Genomic DNA, 23,318 nt, shown 5'->3' with positions numbered 1-23,318 from the left:
TCTCCTACTCTTTCAGCACCTGCAGGGCACACAGAGGTATGCAGACCCTTCCCCGAGGCTCACCATGTGATGTGCTTAACATGCACTTGGGTTCTCATTCAAAGGCCATTGAAATTAGCAAACACAAAGATGCAGAGGGCTTGGGACCACATCCCCATTTTGCTTTGCACATGCTCACCTCTGTGCCTTACAGTTTTTTCATACAAAGACCTGACTTCTAAAACCATGAACGGTTAAGTTGGAAGAGATTCAAATAAGTGTCTAGGAAGTTTGTTCTTGAAGCAAACCACCTTGAACCAGTGGTATGTCCTGGGCTCAACTCTGCGGTCTTACCCCGTGTGGAGGAGTCCTGTACGCCCATACAATTAGCACAGAAACTCCTACATTTTATGTTTAGCTGCTTGACACAGATCATTCTCAGAGGAGACCTCTGTAAACCCATGGCTACCACAAAGGCTCTTTGCGGTGATCAGCAGCTGAGGCACAGCACTGTAGACACCACATTTGCTGGAGCAATGGCAGTATTGCAATGGAGCAAAACCTTGGTCAGTGCCTCACCACCGGATCAACACGCATTTGCAGAGAGGCAGATTAACCAATACAGAGCATGAAGCCTCCCAGACAGGGAAACTGGCACAAAGGAGGCATGGCCCAGCAGCATGAACACAAGCCACTCAACATATGCCTTCATTGTGACTAGGGCCAGAAAAGTATTAATTCCTTCATTTTGGGCACACAAGCGCAGACAAGGATATTGTATCTCTAACAATGTTACACGCATTAATAATAATTCGGATGTTACCAAGGCCTTCAAATAGTTTTGCAATGCAAAAACATACCAGTGCTTGGGATAGGACACTGTTCACAAGGTTTATTCCACGCACGTCCAATATTGTAGGAACAGCAGCACATTTTCTTGGTCATATTAAAGAGCAGCTCACCATCACAGGTTTGATTGTCAGCATAGTAATTTCTGTAACACAGACTTCTTCTCATATCTGTGAAAGTGAAGAAAAACCCAGACCAATGCATTAGCAATTCTTATGGAAGATGATCTATCTGAAGGGTTTAGGAGATACCTCCTTCAAATATGTACTTTTTTGCCCCTGTCAAGGAGACGCTGCAGCACTGTAGAATACTACAGAAGAGCCTCTCCCTAGAAGAGTACTCTAAAAGTACGAGAAAGCAATAGAAATATTCAAGAGCAAGCAACACTGCTGTAACACTCATCAGACTTACCAAAGTATTCAAGTTGGGGCTTTGCCCAACACTGAAAACCATAAGCTAGTTTATGGTTCCCCCTCAGAACTGTACACAGCTTGTGACTTCATTCTGTGAAGTCTGAGTAACTTTAGCAGTGTTTCACATATAGAAGCTTTCAGGGCTGAAGTGAAACTTGTAAGAAAATACCAAATTAGAGGAGAAATTCTGATGAAGTACTGAAACATCTGCATTAAAAGTGATTTGCCTTGCTTTATTTAAAAAAATAATGAGAGAAGCTTGATCTTTCATTTAGTTAATTCTTGTATAACTCAATTCACAGAAATAGTTCTGATTTGTGCCCAGGAAAACCCTGCCCCAAACCACTAAGATAAGCTTGAAAAAAACCCAACAACCCATACCCATGCAGTTGTTTCCTCCATTAACTTGCATATAATCAGGAGGGCAGATGCACGTGTAGTTCCCAACAGTATTGTAACATGTGCCAGGTCCACAAATGCCAGGTGTATCACACTCATTCACATCTAGAAGAGAACAAAAAGGCAGTGAGTGGCCACAGAAGCTATCTCATTGTGCTTCTGAGAATGAGAATATCTCAGTAACACCTGAGGTAGGAAGGTACTGGTGGAGGAGAGCTGAAGGGGCTCTGAGCAAGGTCACGGTGGAGTGAAGCCCACAGAGGGAAGGAAGTGGTGGCACAGGTGGCCGCGGAAAGGCTGTCTATGATGTGACGAAGGGAACTCTGATATGTCTACCAGGTCAGAGACAGCAATTTGGGTTTTGCCCCTGTTGTACAAAAGTAGTATTTGAGGATCTCATCCATTCTGGATTCCCAGATCCGGACAAGAATCAAAGCTGTTCCCTGTGGAGAGCCCATCTCAATAAGCAATGATGCCAATACAGTCTGCCTTACTGGGGAAAATGAGTAACTTTCCCAACACAAGATGTCAGTCATGTTTACTTCATCAAGAGACTTTAACCTTTGTTTAAAAAAACCAAACCAAATCACCACCCCCAAAACACCCTAGTTCCTAAAACTTTAGAAGTATCTCACTAGCCTTACCATTTTGAAATATCTGTGACACACCATGAAGGAAAAATATAGCGGTAGATTTCCTCTTTAACATTTGTTGAGCTATGTAAGCACAATACGGATGAAGCACTTTGCTTCAGCGTTAATTTAGGATCTGAATCTTTTGTATTTCTGTCATGTTTGGCACGTCATAGGCACTATATAACAGTCTGGAAGGCTGAAGACAGCCTAGGCAATGGGAAATTAAGGACTTGATGGGGTTGCCTGAAGTTTTATATCCAGTACAATCTGACAGTTGCATGTAATGTGATGAACATGTACTAGTGAACATGCTAGTGGAAGGAGAATGTTTTGCAGTACACCCAGTGTTTTCAATTGGACATTGAGGTCAGCAGGAGAGAAAATAAGTAGTAGAAAAATGTCCTGGACACCCTGTAACCAGCTCAGCAGACTCATGGTGTAAGTTTGCTCTTTATCTGAGCGCTTATGCATTACCTATTACCAAACAGCTATTTTTTATAGCTGGTTAGTAAATTATGTTTTACTTAAATAAAAACTTTGGGGTTTTCTGGTTTTGATCAAAATCTGATCATTTTAAACAAAAATTTGCATATATTTCAACATAGTCAAGAAGGAATTTTCTCTCTCTCAACTGTTCCAATCTTCCCACCTTTAAGCTTTACAATGCTTAGTCTGGTTACACTCCTTTTCAAGGACAGACCAGTTCTTCTGCATATTGAACAGTCATCATTTTCTAAGAATAAAAGCAGACTGGTTAAGTGAAGGCTACCTACCATCACACACTCGGGTCTCTTCATTCAAATAGTACCCTGATGGACACTGACACTGGAAGCTACCAAACGTATTAATACATTTTCCTCCTTGGCAAAGTCCAGGCAGTTCTTGACATTCATCAATATCTGTTAAAACAAACCCGCAAGTTTCATTTATGCTTTCCTATGAAAAGCAACAGTCACTGAAGAGTTTCATAATTTTAGATGTGTAAATATAGGAAAATGTAAACATTACCTTCTAATATAACTGTAATAGGGTTTGGTCGGAATCCTTCCCCTCCAGGGCAAAGAACCTTATATTCAGCTGAAAATAAAATAGATTTATGAACCTAAATTAGTATAAACATTTTCAGCGCATTTTTTGAAATTATTTTTGAAAATTAATCAGATTATTACAGGTAATTTAAATGTAAAGTAACAAAGTAACCAGGTAAAAACATTAGGTTTTACTCTGTAACATCAACTGCTATTCCATTTCATAATGCAATTTCTTGTGTAACACCAAACTTGCTCAAAAATTATAATCTTCTGGCTAAATAATCTTTTTCAAAGATCAGAAAAGTTTTTGGTTGAGACCAGTGAAAAACTGTCCTCTGCATGTACACAAGAAATGACTACACTGAGGAGTTACCTGCCTAAATTAAAAAAAAAAAAAAATCCAACAAACACACTGTATTGTTGTGTTTAACCCAGGAAAGCTGGCTTACTTGTGTTCACAAGTGGGCAATGTTCACAGGGTACGCCCCAAGCTTTGCCCAGAGAGCAGCAACAGGAAGCCTTGGAAACACCCACTCCAATCTCATTGCTGCAGAAGGTGCCACCATTATCTCCACGAGTTTTAATGTCCAGGTAACAGTTGCCGGATCGTGTATCTATTCAGAATGCACATAAGAAACACATCTTATAAGAGGAAAACACAACGTATCTCAGGACGAGGGATACCTTCAGATGGCTCCCATTTCTTGTAGGACAGCCAAAGCAAGTAATTTGCATTGTCCAGGAGGGCCCAGCTTTTCCCACTTAGATAGGATGGTGGTGTCCCATTCCTTGGCTTTGTTGGACTTGTCACAAAATAGGGAATTTATTCAGCATGACCAAGGGCAGTTCAACCAGGCCCTTTCTCATTTTGATTCGCATTTTCACATGCACTTGTACATCCCTCCAGTTCTAGAAACTCACTGCCTTCTTCTCCTTGAGGTTAACAAGCATGAAAGCATCTACTAAAGTTAGGAATTTCAAATCCATTTGAATTTGAGGAGCATCCCTATGTCCTCTTAAACAAACAAACAAAAAAAATCAGAGGATTACTAAGCAGCTGGAGCCTAATACAAGAGCATTTCCATCAGTTGTGAAGCTGCACCTAGCCAAGCTGCGCTCAATGCTCCAAGAGCCTTGTGGCTTTATGCTGCAACTTCACCTGCCATCTTGGGGCCAGCTGGACTTTGGTTTAAGCTTGTTGAAATTTAAAATTGTCTCACGCCTGCTGTAAATTGTGGACAGCTGTAACAAGCCCCAAAGGTTGGGTTCTGGCAGCTGGGCACTGCTGGCCTGCTACATCACTCTGGACATATGCCCACTGCACTATTACAACCTCTAAGCCAGGGGCAGTGGGGTGGGAGCTGGAGAGCCTGTTCCAGCCCTTTTCTATGACCTGGGACATTATTCCTACTCCTGAACAGTTAGCCTTGCAGCCCCTCTGCACAACTTCACTTGTAAATAACATAAGGAACGGTCCCTTACCAACACATCCAACTCGGGTGGGATTCAGCTCAAAATCAGGAGGGCACTCACAGGTGTAACTACCAGCAGTATTGACACATGTGCCACTAATGCAGGTTGTGGGATCTGCGCATTCATTAACATCTGGGAAAAAAATAAAAGCAGACGGTAAGCAAATACTCAAGGACAGTGCAAACCATCAACGTATCAGGTATCATATGCTGACCACCATAAATCCATTAGTTAGGAGATACACTGATCTCCAGGAAGCTCTAAAAACCCATACATACACATTTGAGAACAGCAGTTTGAGATAAACTCATCATTTTGTGGGGAAACCAATCCATGAACTAAAATTCACATAAAGTACTAAAAGAAATGCTTAAGGGCAAAGTACACCACAAGGTCATAGCTTACCCTCCAGTACTGTGAATGGAAACTACAAGGTGCAACACATCTCTGGCTGGGAGATGCAGGCAGACAGAAGGGCTCTCACTGCTCTGTTTTCCCCCTTCTTCTCTTAAACCAATGGGATATCAGAGGTTGACAAAGAAGGGGAAAGAGTGTAGAAAAGGCAGGAAGGAGAATCCCATGTTATACAGCAGGGAAGTCCACATTTTCCGATATCCAGTCTGATTTGTATAGCTTTTTACAAGAATTTCCTACAGAGCTGACCATGACACTAGAAGAAAATTAAAAAGCATGTTGTTCAAAATTATATTTACCTGTGCAGTTACCACCACTTCGGTCCAACTCATAGCCCACTTCACACTCGCATCGGAAAAGTCCAGGGAGGTTATGACAAGTGCCGTAGACACAGATGTTAGGAAGTGAGCACTCATCAATATCTGATAGAGGAACAGAAAGGGAAAAATATGAGGTTTCCTTGTATTTTTAAGATATAGACAGAGAAATGCAAAAGGGTTCAGAAAACATGGATCTGGAAGCCAACTGCTTCTGCACACTGTGTAAGACCAGAAAAATAACATGCCAGATTTACGTATGGAGTCTAAGGAACCTAATCCATAACCTTGTTTCTGGGTAAAAGGCTCTTTCCAGTGTCTCTGGAAGCCATGCCAGAAACAATCTGAGCTTATTAGTGGGTTAATCTGGCAAGCAGCAAAATTAAACATGGCAGGAGACATCTTTTGAAAAATTCTAATCAGCAGTCATCTGCAGAAAGCTGGACATCAGCAAAGGAAAAGCTTCTGCCCAAAGGTGAACTTGATGCTCATTTTCAGGTTTCTGCATTTGACAGATCTGAGGTTTGGCAAGCAAAGCTCACTTTTGTGCCTTTTGTCCAAATCACTGCATCTGATTCAGTATCTACTGAACACTATACGCACTGCACCAAGAGCCACCAATCTGATAACAATAAAAAAGTGTGTGTTTACAAAGTACCTTAAAATGCTGCATTTAGAGTACGTATCTGGGACATCAAGGAAAGTCTGTTTTAGCAACAGGAACTAGGCTCTACATAAGCTATTTAAAGTTAGCTAAAAGGTTTGAAAGTAAATTGTTTCATGAAATATTATGAAACCTAATATTGTTTTAGTTTACCCAAAAATTCACTCTCATAAATTATTTCTCTTGGTAGATTACTAAAAAAAAATACACAGAACACTTTACAGGGGAAAAAAATTCTATTTATAGTGATGTACTTAAGAACTCCATCAAACACCAGTTACTATGAGTTATTAATATGTCAGATGATACGGCTGATTCTTCTTGACTGACTGATTAGCATTATATGAACTGCAGATTTCAAATGCTACGATCAAATATATGACCTTGAATCATGTAGGTAACATGTTTACTATTTGATTTTTGCGAATCTTTGCACATGCAAAACTCTTATGAACGAGTTGTAAACAGTTAACCGACAACTCACTTTCAAAACTGAATGCATACTCATGGGATGTTGGTGGGTTTTTTTTTTTTTGGCAGTCATACAAACTTTCTGCAAGGCTTCAAACTCTGCTTCTGCACCTCACAGAGGCCCTCAAAGCACGTTCACTGTACTAGCTACCAAATCAGTGTTTTTCAGCTTCATATACACTGAGACAAAGTAACAGCTTTTTCTGTTTAACTGTTATGAGTAAAATGAAGAACTGGGTACAACTGACCAAGATGAAATGGCAGCTGACAAGAGTATCTCGTAAGATAAGCTCCAAAAAGCTGTTCTCTCCACATACAATAGGTAGACGAACACCTAGAGGCCCATAATAAATGTATAAAACTGAAAAGAAGCAACTACTATTGACAATTTTCAGGCGGTTCTCAATACCACCACAACTGCAACCAATTATAAAAATTTTCAAACATAAAAAACTATTAAGGCAGAATTTGTTGAGTGTTGTTTAAAGCTTATGGAGAATTACCTTCACATGCTTTCCCATCTGGGCTTGGCAAAAATCCCATATCACATTCACAACGGTATCCTCCAGGGGCATTGAGGCACTGCCCATTTTCACAGAGATTCAAGTTTTCTGAGCATTCATCGAGGTCTGTAAAAGGAAGAGAAATTGCAGGTTTACCGTAAACATGGTTTTCTCACCAACATTTGTTTCAGCTGAAGCATGCGGTGTTTCAAAGATTTTAATTCTCCTATTAGTTCTGAACACTTGCAAAAGAAATTGCAACCTAGTTATGTGCAGAGACTATTACATGTAACAGCTTGGTGTATTTCCGACATGTTGAAAACACAGCTTCTCATCAAAAGGAAAATTAGAGAGGCACAGACTCCTAAAGTAGCTACAGCTAATAACAATTGGAGGCAGTACACAGGGTCAAATTTAGACTCAGAATGAGCATGTGAATTTTATTATAGTTATTGTTTCTATTACAGTAAAGCCTTGAGGCAGCAATTGAAGAAAGAGGTTTACTGTGCAATGAGCAAACATATGGTAATAGGCAGTCTCCACGCCAAACGTGCAAAACACTGACAAAAAAGTGGCACTGAGGTCAAAATAACTTGATCAAAATTAAACTGCAGGTTAACAGCTTATGAGAAAACCAGCCTTGCTACTGGACTGTGCTGCCCTTCAGATAGATTGTGGCCCTTACTCTCTAGCTGAAATTTTATACAACACCCTACTTGTTGCAACAGAGTCTGGCTGGCAGTGTGAGCTTGTAAAAAATCAAAGTCTGGCAAATCCAAAGTAGTACCTACTACCAGGGTGAATGCTGCACACGTTGGCAGAGGGCTTATGGAACACTTGTGTGCCCTAGTCTGAATCCCAGCCACCTCCTGCATCCATGAACAATACAGTATACAATTTTTTTTTAAAAAAAAAAAGTTCTATTGAATGCAGAAACTCCGTAAGCACTCCATTTGAAAGATGTAGTTTATAGACTCCTGGAAATCATCATATGGGAAATTAACAAAGAGTACTGGGTTATGAAGGCTGCTAAGGAAGCTGAATCAGATTCAAGAGTAAATTATACGGAGAGAATTAAACAGAATCCCAGGGTCCATTTATAATTTGGAATGATTCAAATTCAGCCTTAAACCCACTGAGCCAGATTCTCAGATGCCATAAAAATCTGTTGTAGCTGATAAGAGTGCTGCTGATTTGCGCAGCTGAAAACCTGGTCCACCAGCTGTCTATCACATGGCTTTATTCCAAACAAGGTCACCCTCCACATAGCATCACCAGCAACACTGATATCCTTAGCGTAATAGCAGGGCTCCCAATGACTAAGCTTACATGAGCCAATCTGTTCTTCAAAGCAGAAGAATGAAGTGTGGGTGGAAAACATCTCTCTAGCAATGTTTTATAATCACATTTAGTTTATAAAATGAGGTTTTAAGAAGCAGTTACTTCCATCATTCTACATGTCAACACTGCACCCTGACACCATCTCTCAGGATGATGCAGTAAAGAGGACAGGCAGCACACATGCACTTGTGGAAAGAATAAACATTTTCAGGCAATTTTAAAAAGTCATTTTAATGCATGTGCCTTATTATTTAAATAGGAAGGTGGGTTGCCAATGGATTGGTTTCTAACAAGTCAAATTATATGATCAAGCATAGTTTTAATAATTTAGCCACCCACTCTGATTAACAAGAAAAGCTCAATGAAAACTTGCATTTTATAAAGTGAAAAAAAAAAAGATTGCTTTAGATTACGTATAATACACAGTATTTCTGTCAAGTTACGGCAACTTAGGTGAAGTAGAAGACAACAGAAGATGACATATTAGACAATAATTTCAATTGTTTAAAAGCTGGTTTTGTGTATTGAATCGTAGACTAACTTAGGTTGCAAGGGACCACTGGAGGTGATCCCATGCTTTCCTAAAGCTCACCTGTACAAGTGAAGCCATCCCCAGTATAACCTTCTTTACACAGGCAGCGGTAAGAGCCCATTGTATTCTTACAGTCAGCATGTGGGCTGCACATGTGAGTTCCATTGGAGCACTCATCCAGGTCTTTAAAATAATTAGGGGAAAAAAAAAAGGAAAAAAGCAACATCAGTTAAAAACCACACGATGAATACAAACTTTAAATATAGTGTAAGGCGCACAGAAGCTCTACTTTAAATAATCTTCCATAACAAAACTCACACGTATGTGGGGTCATCTGACTGGAGAAGCAAGCACAGCTTCTTTGCAGCCCAGCAAAGAAGTCTGACAAAGTAACTGTGAATGAGGAAGCTGCAGGGCACTCTCAAACTAAGACCTGTATCCTGTTTTCACGAGGAGCACCAGGAGACCTCTCACTGCCTCCCATCAGCTGCCCTCAAGAACACAGCGTCTGTCTCCATGCTCCAGTCTGTTTTCACCAACTCACAAGTCAAACGTGAGATAATGCTGATTCCACAGTTACCATGGCAGAGAATTTGTCCTCCAACGGAGGATGTCAAATCAACCTAACAAGCTTGGTAATCATATCTCTGCTCAATTTGTAGGTGTGGTATTGATTTTTTTCAGAATTTCTAGGACCCAGCTTTGGTCTGAACTTACAAATAAATACCAATGCATATGACCCTCACCTGTGCACTTGATACCATTTCCAATCCAGCCAGGGCTGCAGCTACATTTGAAACTTCCTGCTGTGTTTGTACATATGGCATGTCGATCGCAGTTATGGGCTCCGATTTCACACTCATTGATATCTGTAAAAACACAGAGATGTTTGAAGAGCTCGTGAATCAAACTTTCTCATATCCAGATAACCAATACTGGAATTTCTCAAGACAGTAAGAACATGAAAGCAAGTCTGCATTTCTTTGTAAATGACATTTAAAAAAGAAGCAGAAGAGAAATGGAATCTCAACAAAGAAAAACAAAGAAGCATATAGCATATTTCAAACGTGCTGCCCTACTATGTATTTTTTTGACAGGTATATAAAGCAGTACTTCTGCAGTTTGCTACAAAGCTTGGTAACTTTTATATTCAAGAAGGAAAACTGTAACTTAGGTTTTCTTTTGCTTTTCCGACTGGTGCACTCAGCGTATGAGGCCACAGCCTTCGGGAAGAAGAGGACTAGCATCCATGAAGATTACCACAGGTGTTCAGCATCCTGGGATGTACGTTTGTCAAGCAGCTTTGCAATAGGGTTGTGGGTCAAATTTGATGACTATGAGCTGGTGGGAAGACCTGTGCTCCCCTGAATACAGAAAGGTACCACTACAATGCACTGGATGTATCTTGGCCATACCTTAAGATGACTGAGGGAAAGAAGACAGCCTTCCCATCTGCCCATCCTAGAGCCCACAGTGAGGGACTCCGGTGGCTCTACAGCGCATGGTTTGCTAAAAGGTCTCAGAGGCAACTCTGCTGCCCAGGGACTCCTGGAATGCAGCACTCCCACAGCCCCACTAGATCTGCCAGGATGCTGATGAACACCAGCTGGGCACAACCTGCAAAGTTCTCCTAGGATTATCCCTAGGCAGTTAACCAAGCCAGGTTCTGCTTTGCCAGAGACTGTGTGAAAGGTGGAGGATGGGCTGCACTACTGTCTTTAATGTGACAGCTGATGGACACAAAGCTCATCAAGTATGCCGTTTATTAAGAGAAAACCTAACACCGTGGAAAAAGCCAGCATCCTTGGAGACATCATGCAGCAAGTCATCCAATCTTCAACATATGCATTCATGCCAGCACGTTCTATTTCAGTACTTGCTATTTTCACCTTATTTTCATTCTTGGGCATTCTCTGGCAATGTCAAAATGCACAGACCAAAAAAGACAAACTGACCTCCATTCTTCCTTGTCACAAAACAATATTAATACCCTATACAAGTACTTGGAGAATGTATAAACTCAAAGACAATTGTTTTCAGCAATTACTCCTGGTAACTAAAACAAAACTGGCAGGAATTTTCTTACATGCCTGAGCTATGGATTTTACAGTGTTTTCTGTAACCGAGCCCTCTCCTAACTGAGCTTTACTTCCACACAAGATGTAAATTATCTAGAATTCACATCAAACCACTTAATATTTATAGCAATTTTTTCAGCCCTCCCTGTTACTGTTGTTGCAGTAAGCCAAATCATCTCATTCTGTACAATAGCAGATGGAAAGGGAAAACAAGCTCACAAACTCCACATGATTCCACGGAGAAAAACACAGCACAGACTCCTCTTGAGAAGATGACTAAGAAAAGGCATCAGCCATCAACCATGTAACAACCTTTGGGGTTCTCAGCCCCAAAATCACAATTTGTTTCCCTATCAATATACCTAAAAATTATTAGCTCTTTAAAGAGGGCAAGAGAGTGGAACCATTGGGGAAAGTGTCTGGGTACGTTAATAATTTCCTTTGTAACACTTTCTTAGGTTTTTCTGCCCACCCTTCTTTAGACAAAAGGCTCTGTGTCCTTTCTCTATGCCCTGTACATATATAGTCACTTTTCACAAAGGCTACACGTGACTCTGAGAAGCAGACAACATATGTCTGTCATCCTACAATTAAATACTCAAGCCCAGAAATTACTCAAACCCACCGCTGGCTTGGGGTTTTTTTTTGTTTACTTGCTGGGTCTTTTTAAGTCTGTACAGTAAAATTGCATCCAACCTTACTTTTCTGGGTTTCTTTCTAAATGAGGCATTACTCTAAATCAAAACCCCAGACATGAGTATTCCCATAATCTGAGTCCTGACGTCTGGATATAGATCTAAATCTGGCAGCTGGAATCTACTATTAATGATTGTTGACTGCACCAACAAGCCTGAAAACATGCAAATGGACATTTACTTTTTAAAACTTAAAAAAAGGGTCAGGAGCAGATAATCTCAGAGCATATTTGCTTTTAACATGTGCAGAAACTCATATGAAGATAACATCACCCTAAACAGGAAACGAGTGTCTGTCAAAAATCTTAAGGCTGGTCAGAAAAAAACCCTCATTTTGGCTTGGACTGAAGGGAAAGCCTAGATGGAATTTCAAGAGGTCAGCTACAGTATACATTGACATAAAGAAGCTGAAGCAAACACTCTATATTTTAACCTTTACAGGATTTTAAAACCTCAACTGTTAAACCACTGCTAACATTAAGATTGCACTGTATTTGATTATTTGATGCTTTGAAACATACAATCACATGCTTCCTTATACCCTGCGGAGCACAACAAAACACCACAAAAAACATCATCAGTGGAGAGATTTCTGCCAAGAATTTTTTTAAACCACCAGCAAACACAAACAGTAACTTGCATGCAACAGCTACACCGCAATGAAGTCATGCTCGGGCTCAAATTTAAGGCAATCTAAAACAAATTTTCAACTCTACATAAAATGACTGTGGACTCCATCCCATCCCACCTTGCACTAACACTCTGCACCTGAGAGCCCCCCTTAACATCTCTCAGTGGAACAGCAGCACAGTGACACTAGTGCCCTTGCACTAGGCACTTGTTCCCCTGTCAGCTGTTTGACACACTCACTAAAAGCTTGGAAACTTCTGTGGGATGAAAGTTGTGAACACAAATCTATATCCAAACACAGGTATTTATAATGGGATCAACTTTCTCAGAGATTATCCACTGAAATGCCATTCCACTTGCTTTGAACAAAATCCTGAAATACTTTTCAGCTTCTTTCCAGAAAAAAAAAAAAATCAACAGATTTCAATGCTTTCTGCCTGGGTAAAGATCAAACAGGGAATGCAAAATATATTGTCTAATACCATCTACTTTTATAGGGACATTGCAGGGCTTATTTCATTGACGCATGGAAAGGTTTTCAGATACTTAAATGAAAGCTGATTGAGGCATATAAAATACCATCACTGGCTTCATCCCAGATTTTACTTATTTTCAAAGCTATCTGCATTTAACTCAGATGTTGTTTTACTATAATCCCTATTCTCTCCTTTCATTGCACAGCTGAGATATAAGCCTAAATTTATTGCATGGCAATTATTTCCAAGGCAAAAGAGATCTCAGACCAAACACGCTCCTGTGTAAACGGGGCAGTGAAATCAATGGAATTTATGCCTGCTTGTACTGGAGCTTAATATGGATTTATGCTGCCATAAGTATTGAATTACAGCTTCACAGAATGAAACAGAAAGGAGAAGTTGAGCTCTGTAGAGGAAAAATTAACTCAACATAAATGTCTTTAATAAGAGCAAGAGTCCAGATTGTGCTGTCTGCATGGCAGTACAAACAGTACTACACTCTTCAAATACTCCAACTTTTTTCATATAATTGTTTGAAGAGAAAAGCGTTACTTGGTCTGAGTGAAGGTATCATGACCCAAAGCGTGCACAGGAGGACGCTACTTGAGTCAGGGTTTTACACAATGGTGGCCTATTCCCATTGACTTCAGGGGGACTGCCACTAAAGAGTAAAGGAGTGAGTCACTGATTTATATCAACCTTTTCTTTCTGCCTCCAGTATGAGGCCGTGACAAGCCAAGGAAAATAAAGACATTCCAATCCGAGACTGACACTGCATCCTCAGCTGGTCCCACTGTGCCCCAGTCCTGCTGCACACATGTTCTCAGCTTTGTAATTGCACAATTCCCATTAATACTAAGGGAGTTGTCTGCCTACAACAGATGAGAATACGCACAATAAATAATATGCAGATCTGACATCATAACAATCCCAAGCACTCTGGGGAAAAAAAACTGTCAGTCACTCTATTTTGTTGGCTCCTTCGGTTCTCTTCTCTGAACAAATATTTTTTCTCTCGAGCCTCTGGCAATTAATAAAGCGTCTCTCCAATTAATGACAGAGGCACAGATTTTTGGAGCTGCGGATGTGCAGCAAAAATACGTGTCGTATATACCTGTCATGTTGGCACTACGCTTGCAAACACGGCAACCAAAGGAAACAAACAGCTAGCCAGGACCTGCTAGCATCCCTGTGCAGTCTTGAAGTGGATCATTAAACTTGGCCAGAGAGGAACATGGGGCTAAGTCACCGTATTCTCACCTATACTCTGGAAGCACCCAAGTCATTCCTCTGCGTTTGACCAGAATGAGAGTGAACATTAACACATGAAAACTCATACATTCATCACAGGGCATGAAATCCTCAAGGAACTCTGTGTACCATTTACATTTTTTGTTAGGTTTCATTGGGGCTTCAATAGTCTATAAGGGTTCTCAGCAAAGCGTGAATTTAATTGAGACTCCACCTATCTATCAGCACTGTTTGTCAGGAATTCTGCAAATCCTTTAAGCATTTTCTGACATTTTAATGTTTTTGGCGCTCTCTGCGTATCTGTGCATTTTATTGCACAGACATTTCACTGGCATTTCAAGCCTGGGCCCAATTCCCACGGGGCCAGTCGTCTGGTGGAAGTCACAAGGCATTTCCTCCTCCTGGGTCGCTGCCCATGTAATCAGGCAGGTAAAACAGAGGCTTTTCAGAGGGAGAACACAGGGAGTTTCAACTTAGCGCTCACACAAGTAGAAAAATATATGGAAAAATTCCTCTATTCTGATCTCTATACATGTAGAATTGTTTTGACTTTTGGAATCACTCTTGGATTTTATTCAGCATACTGCACTGTAAGCACCTCTTGGAGTTTCACATGGGGCAGTTCAGATTTGCCTGCTATTCATCCTTACGTCATCAGCCTGGGGCGCAGCATGTTATGGCTGGAGAGACGCCTACTCACAGTACGCTCCTTCTGTGACACCCCCATTTGGCGGGCAGCATCTTCGTAGTATTATCTTCTGGTATTTGGCCTGACACAGCCAGCTCCCAGATTCACAAAGGGAAATGGATTTGTTTCACTGATACCAGAACTCTCTAGTGCCATCAAGACTGAAACACAACGTATTATTAATGGCCAGAAGCCAAAGATAGGAGAGAGGCAAGCACATTATACAAGTCACAAAATGTTACGGACCTATTTCTGAGGGCAAATGACAGGAATCACCTTTTCTTTTCACACTATCAGGTGATGTCTTTGTAACTATCTTTATAACTATTTATAACTATGTTATTGTCAACCATGCAAGTATGAAGTGTGTGCCCACTCTTCATTTATCTACTAGGGTCATCATTACTGGATGACAGCAAGCAATACTCAAGACCAAACTCTAACCTCATACCCCACACCAGGCAAGGCTGCAGCTGAACATCTCCCACTAGTCTTTCTCCAAACAGCATGGCCCTTGCAGAGTCAGAGCCTGGTCTCAGCCCTCCAGCTCCATGAGCCTGCTGTGGAGAAATCCAGCTGACTTTTAAAGCACATTTATTTTTGACCAGATGACTGCCTTGGGCAACTTCTGCCCCCAGGTTCACCTCGTTCAGTTTGACTTTGTAAAGAGCACCTTAAGCATGTGCAGGCACAGATCCACCAGGAGCAAACAGGAGGTCTGTGCACACAGCTGGAACTGGCAAGGATGGCTGGGAGAGAGTCCGATCAGAGAAGAATTTGTTCCTCTGTGAAAACGTCAGGGCAAGTAAATTTACAGGCAATACTCCAGAGTGGTGACGAATCACAAAATACAAATGCCAAGTGCCAATACAGGATTTCATTTCTGCACAAGTACATGTATACTTTATTGACAGAAAAAGCAGAGACAAGGTATTTGTCATAAAGCTGGGCAATCTGGAACTGGGATAGGGGAACACTCTGCAATCTTCTCTCTAGTGGCTATGTACCATTGTCTGCCTAGAAAAATCTAAAATTAACTGCTCCGAGTCAGTCTTGCCACAGTTTGCCTTGTGAAGAGAAATTAAACCATTTGTGGCACTTTGCCTAGGAAACCTGCATCTATGATGTATATTTTTGCATATTTTTTTAAAAATTCTATTTTTGTTACTAAACTATGTTCACAATCTTACTGAGAATCAAGGAGGGGGTAACAAACATCTGTGTGGGATGGGAATGTAGAGTCAGTAGGTGGATTCTGAATACTATTAAATGATTGGGAAAAAAAGCATGTTTATTTGTTAAAATGGAAACAATTAGTAATGACAAGGGAGCTGAAATATTTAGACAAAACTCTAATGGAACCCAGAGGATGTTATTTAGTTATTCTCATGAAACAGAGTACCTCCCATTCAAAGGGTTGTACACATTTTTGTAATTTTTTTCCACGGGAGTTCCTAAAACCCGTGGATGCTTTTGATCTGTCTGTAAGACAAGAATTGAATCCTGAGGTCAAGATGCTGTTGGCAAGGTCGCTGCAGAAGAAGTCTTGAAGGATGCTCTTATGTACCCGAGCTTGGCAACTTCAGCTCTGCTCTAATACTGCACAAACATGAGGTGAGGGAATTCAAAAGTCTCCACCAGTGAATCAGACTTTTTAAAAACCAGAATGTGAGAAACTGCACACCCTAGTCACAATGGCATCTGTATCCATACAGTTTCTTCAGCGTGAAACCAACCTACAAAGTTCCTGCTCTGCTTCCTCCCTTATATAAATACAAAAGATTTTGGTGATTTATTTCGGTCCCATCTCAGCTGTATCAGCATAACTGGTACTTCACCATTTTGTCTTATACCACTGGCCTCTCTCAAATTACTGAGCCCCCCTACGGCATCTTTTGTAATTGGTGGTGTTCTGCTGGTTTTCCTGGTGAGTGCCATCCTCCTTGGGACACTGGCTTATAGCCAAAAGCAGCAGAGGATGGGCTGAGGGAAAGGTAAAGATGTATGAGGCGGTGGGAAGAGACTACATGCAGACAGCATCCCTCCAGGGGGCTGTCCTTGGCTAGGACCAGGAGGCAGGGATTTCCCTGCCTCACTGTTAACAAGGAAGCATTGCCTGGGACATTTGCCACTACCCTGCGTCACGTAATGCCAGAATGGTGGCTACTGCCAGGCACTTCCCCAGAAGCCATACCTCAGATTCCTCCCTTGCCTCCATGACCTTTTCTGTCTTTTGCCTTCTACTAATTGCTTCATCTTCCCTGACTGCTCCTTACGCTGGGAGTGACAGCTGCGCCACGTGTAACTGATCAGCACTCAGCACGAGGGTGTTCAGGTCTAGAGTACTGAAGATCTTCATATAATTTAGCACAGAAACAAAGAACATTGAAAAGTTGGTCTACAGGGTACAATTAGGGATTTCTTGGATTTAGATCAGTTCATATGTAAGTCAAAGGCAGCTGTTACTAACACACAACTATTCCTCCACCGTCCAATACGCAAAGTACAACTCCAGCTCTCAGATTGTTCTACGAGAGCTGTAAAAAACCAGCTTCATATATTTGGGGCACTTACATTTCTGGCAATGTCTTTGAGACAAACTTTTATTATTAGTCTGCCCTTATTATGCACAGTTAATAATATATTTTTGTGTTTACCCTAAGCCTACATTAAAAATTGTATTAAACATATGTTTGCATTCATATTTGGGCAAAGTCTAAGACTCTCAACACCTTGGCTTGAGACACCAGCACTAGGATTATTAATGTCATGGCCTCCGAGCCTATATATTTGAATCATTTCTGTTTGCTGGCAATACATGAAATAATGCAAATTTTCATTTTGCTGATATAATGCAGTTGAGTAGCTGTATTGTTGCCACTTCGCAAAACCTGAAAATATATTTTAGCATATATTTCAAGCTATCAGTGATTGCCAAAATAACACTTGGAACAGATACCTGTTATTTGCATGCATAGTATACAATTAACTAATCCAAATGCACTGAGGTCCTCAGAGTCTGTCAAATTTCAGGCAATGGCATTTTCTGTTCTCTTAGACCAACAACAATGCAGTAATAAGCCCAATTTTGTTCCCAGTGGGCATTTTGTCACTCGTTTCAGCAGAAGCAGCATCAGGCTGAATGTTGTGCCACTGAAGTCCAGCAGAGCACAAGCTCAGAAAATTTGGGTAAGAGATACAATATTTAGTGAAAAGAAGCACAGTGAGAGGAAGTTTTGAACACTAGAAAAAAGGGCACGCAGACTCATGAGTTTAACTGGAAATTAATAATTAGACTTTAAAACATACCTGTGCAACCAGTTGTGCCTTTCTTGCCTGAATAACCCATATCACAATGACAGATAAACGAGCCTTTTGTATTCTCACAGGTTCCACTCAGACAGATGTTTGGATGCAGATCACACTCGTTAACATCTAAAAAAAACCCCATGAATTAAGATTTATTACATAAAATTCTTAGAAAGTAACTGGCAAAATCTCTTGGGATACGATGTTTTGGTACAAAAATGGGTCTACGTATTCAAAGAGAAAACTGCTTAGGTTAGTTATTCTTTACCTAGCGTATATTTTGAGGTCTGGTTTAACACTGCTATATTAACATACCTTTAATTCCAACTCTCCTTAAAAACAGAGACTAAGATTCAGCATGTTATCCAAAGAATGACAATGACTATTTATTGATGCTTTCTATGTATACGTGTGTGTGTGTATACACATTTATATATTACATATATAATCTAGTTTTGTACATACGTTTCTCCTCAAATACACTACAGATTTTTAATTTAAATGTGAAAATTTCATTTTGGAGATACATTGTTTCATGACTTTTGTTCTACCAAGGTACAGCACTTGCACATAGTTTTGTCTTGGAGACAAGTTTAAATCAGGACTGGTGATTTATCTTGCTAGAAATTTTCCATGCTGTCACTCACCAGCATTTCCTTTCTGCAAGGACTCTCAGCTGCATAAAACCCTCACAGGAAGAGGGCCCAAAGATATGATGCTATAGATCACCATGTTTGCATCCTGATCTACAAGGTTATAGAGATTACACCTGCATTTGATAAACATAGCTTGTGCAAAGGGGCTGGTCCTTATGGTCAGGTGGCCAAAATTAGGGCATAAAAGCAATAAATACCATTTTCTGCCTTATTGGAAATAGTGCCTTAATAAATAATTTTTCCCTGGTTAATGCAGATTGGAATACATGTACTTTCACTTACCTATGCAAGTCTTCATGTCTTCAGATGCCATGAATCCATCATAGCAAAGACACCTGTATTCTCCTGGAATGTTTGTACACTGGCCTCCATCACAGATGTTAGGATTGTCTTCACACTCGTCAATATCTACAGGGAAAAATCAGATTAAAATATGCTAACTTTATGCAATGCAACTAAGCATAATCATGGCAAGCAAACATTTTAATGCTCTGATAAACATGAAAAAGCTTGAATCCTTGAAAATAACCAAACAGTACATTGCAAAATTGTCTTGATGAGTAAGTTGATCATCTTCAGCTGAAGTCAGTGGCAAACATTCTGACTCCAATGGGAACAGGAACCAACTTTACAGGTAAAAAAGTCATTGACAGAAAAAAACAAAACAAACAGAACCTTTGTCACACCACATGGCCACATACAATTGGAGATTCTTGGATACAATCCATCATTGTTGAGGTCAATGGAAGCTCTAAGTCAAATTCAGTGACAAAAATATTGGACTTTACAGAGCTTAAAAAAGCCATCAGACATGCAGAATACCTCTACAGGTCTCAAGGGTGGTGACAAACTGGAACACAGAGTCAAACTCATGATGCGAATAATTACAGTACATACATTTATTTCACTAAGAGATTTTACTGGAGTTTTTTAGCATTTCAGCTGACTGAACATCCTCTAGCATGTAGGTTGTTTTCTCAATTCATTAAATTGGCCATCACTGATTGGGGCCAAGCTGCATATACTTTATTATATTAATGCAGCCATGCTAAGGTCTGGAATCTTTCAGAGTCCCTAGGGTTATATTAGTGTTCCTTGTAAAAATCCCTAGAATCTCCCTGTGTCAGCACCAACTCAGACCAGCAAGAGCAAAAATCAGAAACTCTGCCTAGTGATACCATGGGAAAAAAATCAGCACAAAAAGGACAAGATTCAGGAACCCTCTCCAAGACAAAGGGTGTAACTCATTATCAGACCCGTCTATTGTGGATTGCAGTAATTATGCAGCTGCAGAAAATGAACTCACTTTAACTTAAAATATTATGTTCGTTATTCTGCATTTCTAGCAGCTAGTGCTTGTGTGGATACACAGCTTCTACAAGGAAGAAGGCTGACCAGTCCCTGTTCATCTTAACAAGCAAATAATGTTGGCATGGACATTAGCCTGAAAATGTTAATTTGGAATGGAATTTGAATTAAAATGCAAAATTAAGCTCTAGAAATGGGGATAATAATGACAGAAATAAAGAACTTTATTTACTAACCTGTCACTGTACTAATTTCACAGTTGGGGGAAAATCAGCTGACAAAGAACCTGTTGTTTCTCCTAATTGAGCTGATTATTTATGCATAACCTCACCAATTCAAACCTGACCTAGTACTGAACTGAACAGCATTCTTACCAGCTCTATTATCAAGAAATATATTCTGTAATGGCTTCCAGCTTTGTGTGATGTTAAAGATAAAGACATGTTCACACAGACAACAAACTGAAAATGTAAAATAGGTGTTTCACATACTCAGGTCACAGTACTACTGTATCTTGTACCATGCGAAACCAGCTACTGCAATAAAACCAGATATTCAGCACAATGAGTAGAAAATGTCACAAAATACATTTTTTCTTATTTTTCACGCAGTTTGGGTAGAGGCAAAATTTCAGCATGCAGATTTTGAATATTCACCAGATGTTTATATATGTAATTAACATCTCTTCAAGAGAAGGCAGCAGCATTTTTAGATACTAAAGGCTGGTAAAGGCAACCCCTCACATTTCTAGATATTTTCTTAGGCAGAGTTTGACTTGACATCCACAGGTATCTGGTGTTTCTGCTATTTAAACCTTTTTATGTGTTGGCTATCGCATACAAGTCCTTCTTAGAGGAGAGTATGAAAATCAATAGCTAATAGCTATTACTGGCTGCCTATGAATGAAATTCTATTTTTCAGGGTCAAGGTTGGATATAAATATGCAAAAATTCACAACTAAGATCAGATGCTTTTTTATTCCTCACCCAGGTAACATCAGACTACAAACTTCTATGGGCATGTTTGTGGTCAAGTTAACATGTGGACAAATCACTGAGAAATCTGTCCCTGCCCCACAGCACAGGCAATTGCTTTCTTCATTTTTAATTCTGAGAAGGGAAAGATGATACTTTTCTATTCCAAAGATTTTAGTTTAATACACAGGAAGGTGCTCTAAATGATCCACTCTGGTTTTGGGTTTAGGTAAGTCTTTGGGTGGCTAAGGGCAAGCAGGAGTAAAGCACAGAACTGTTTCTAGCCAGCAGACTTGAGATCCCTAAGACTGTCCAAGTATACACTTGGGTCATTTGGTTCCCAGTCAAGCCAAGAAGATGAAAACAGAAAAGAGGCTCAGAGACCCCTGCTTCCCCCCTCCTCCCTTCCCTCTCATGTCCTTCTAATCCTGTCACTTGGGTTTTGATTTTGGCTGAGGCACTATTTTGGTCAACTGGTTTTATTTTTGCATTGAAAAAGTGCCCCAAACACCAATGTTTTTGTATTATCTTGCCTTCTTCAGAAACTTGACCTAAAGCAAACTATTTCTAATCTAAATATTTTAGGTTTTAAAATACTTAATTTCAGGGTCAGCCAAATTTGCACTTTTTCTAGTTGATTTCTTTCTTTGAACAAGGGTCCAATGCTTGAAGATCAGCTACTTTACATCTTTCTGCCAGTGTAAGCTACAATGGGGGGGCAAACTACATTTAACGATGCTTTAAGGCTCTTTTATCCTTTGGAATGGTAGTGAGTGACCTCGAGGCAATTGAGACCCTGGTCAGAGGTCTATAAATATTTACAAATTCTAAATGTGAGTTCTCTCTATTAATTCAGTATAGAAAACCCTGCATTTGTTCAACTATACAGGCAATTCTATTCCAAGGGATTAACCCTGTTAATTTTCTTATGCTTCTCAATAAGCTCTTGAACGGAATTGGCACACAGCTGGCAAAAATTCACATGCCTCAGCAGCCCAGTGATTGTGCAGCAAGAAGAGAAGAGTAGGACAGAATTATCTTTCCAGTAACCTATGTGGAAATCACCGAGTACAATTCACTTACTGGGATTATGACTCCCAGACTCCAAAAGGAGAACACTTGACTGTTACAGAGCTCTGAAAGTTTTCTCGCAAATCCTGATTAGAGCTGTATCCTAAGAAAGATTCATACTAGAAATATTCAGATTTCAGTTTGTCTGAAAGTCATTCAGTTTTGAAGTAATGCAGTATGCTTGCATTTGACTAAACAAAGAATTAAAGATAGTAACTTTCTTGCTTGCTTAAAAGCTGGTAACACACAACCACAGAACAAGGCAATCAGCTCATTTTCTAGCATTCCTATCTATTTTGTCTCAAATACAACCATACATTACACATGCAGACCATTTTGGCTTCTGTTTATGATGATCCTTTCCGTTGACTTCAACACATTATGGATTCACATCTAATATAATACCTTAAGGGAGAAAATCTCTCTCTTACTGAAAAAATGACAGCTTTTTGTTACAAAACTTAGAATCAACTTGTACACCTTCTGAAACGATAAAGAATCAATTCCCTTCGAACCAATTCAGTCTGCAGTTGTCCAATTCCATTAGTTTGGAGATGTTTACTTAGAAAAAGAATTTCACTTTCCATGCATTACTACTTTTTTTTTTTTCAATATATTTGTTACAATAGAATTAATCTTAAAAAGAAGCTCCATTTTTAAACTATTGAAATAAACACTTCCAGCAGAAAACTTCCCAAAATCTCTCTTACCAGTACATGTCCTGTGGTCTGGCATGAGTGCAAAGCCTTGTTTACAGCTACATTCATAGCTGCCCTCTGAGTTTGTACAGAAGTTCTCACAGCCGCCATTCATTATACTGCACTCATCAATATCTAAAAAGGAGAAAATTACAGTTAAACCCCACAGTACCTTATACTGTAAAGTACATTTCAAGGACACACTTTGAGTCAGCTTTCCAGAACAGCTTCGGTCCACAATCTACACCTGGTATTTGTACAATCCTTGAACATTCATTCAGGTCTTTGGAAATACAGGCATGGGGATGGATGTCAGGCAAACCAGGGAGGGAAAAAGATGGTATTACCTGATTGCATATATAAATACCTCTACAGTTCTCTTTCTGCACATAAAAATATAACTGCTGGGTTACCACAGTATCATGAAGGCAGCAAAGTTTTTATAAGGATCAAGGGAAAAAAA

At 40.0% G+C, this 23,318-nt stretch overlaps 1 protein-coding gene across 4 annotated transcripts in view; it reads right to left on the bottom strand.

Annotated features, from left to right (window-relative positions):
* Positions 1 to 23,318, bottom strand: part of FBN1 (fibrillin 1) — a 157,632-nt gene that overhangs the window by 31,730 nt on the left and 102,584 nt on the right. For all 4 annotated transcript variants that reach the window (XR_005105389.1, XM_037395159.1, XM_037395161.1 and 1 more), the window contains exons 30-42: positions 22,868 to 22,990; positions 19,087 to 19,212; positions 18,149 to 18,274; positions 9,768 to 9,890; positions 9,082 to 9,204; positions 7,149 to 7,274; positions 5,493 to 5,615; positions 4,789 to 4,911; positions 3,756 to 3,920; positions 3,284 to 3,352; positions 3,049 to 3,174; positions 1,623 to 1,745; positions 840 to 998 (exon numbers count right to left, since the gene is read on the bottom strand). Coding sequence is in view for 3 of the 4 variants with exons in the window: in XM_037395159.1 (XP_037251056.1) it covers positions 840 to 998; positions 1,623 to 1,745; positions 3,049 to 3,174; positions 3,284 to 3,352; positions 3,756 to 3,920; positions 4,789 to 4,911; positions 5,493 to 5,615; positions 7,149 to 7,274; positions 9,082 to 9,204; positions 9,768 to 9,890; positions 18,149 to 18,274; positions 19,087 to 19,212; positions 22,868 to 22,990 (1,635 nt within the window). In the remaining variant the exon portion in view is untranslated. The remainder of the gene's footprint in view (positions 1 to 839; positions 999 to 1,622; positions 1,746 to 3,048; positions 3,175 to 3,283; positions 3,353 to 3,755; positions 3,921 to 4,788; positions 4,912 to 5,492; positions 5,616 to 7,148; positions 7,275 to 9,081; positions 9,205 to 9,767; positions 9,891 to 18,148; positions 18,275 to 19,086; positions 19,213 to 22,867; positions 22,991 to 23,318) is intronic.

Source organism: Falco rusticolus, chromosome 7 (assembly GCF_015220075.1).
Source record: "Falco rusticolus isolate bFalRus1 chromosome 7, bFalRus1.pri, whole genome shotgun sequence".
NCBI lineage: Eukaryota > Metazoa > Chordata > Aves > Falconiformes > Falconidae > Falco > Falco rusticolus.
Note: the sequence above shows the minus strand (reverse complement) of the source record. Positions and strands in the feature narration are given on the sequence as shown.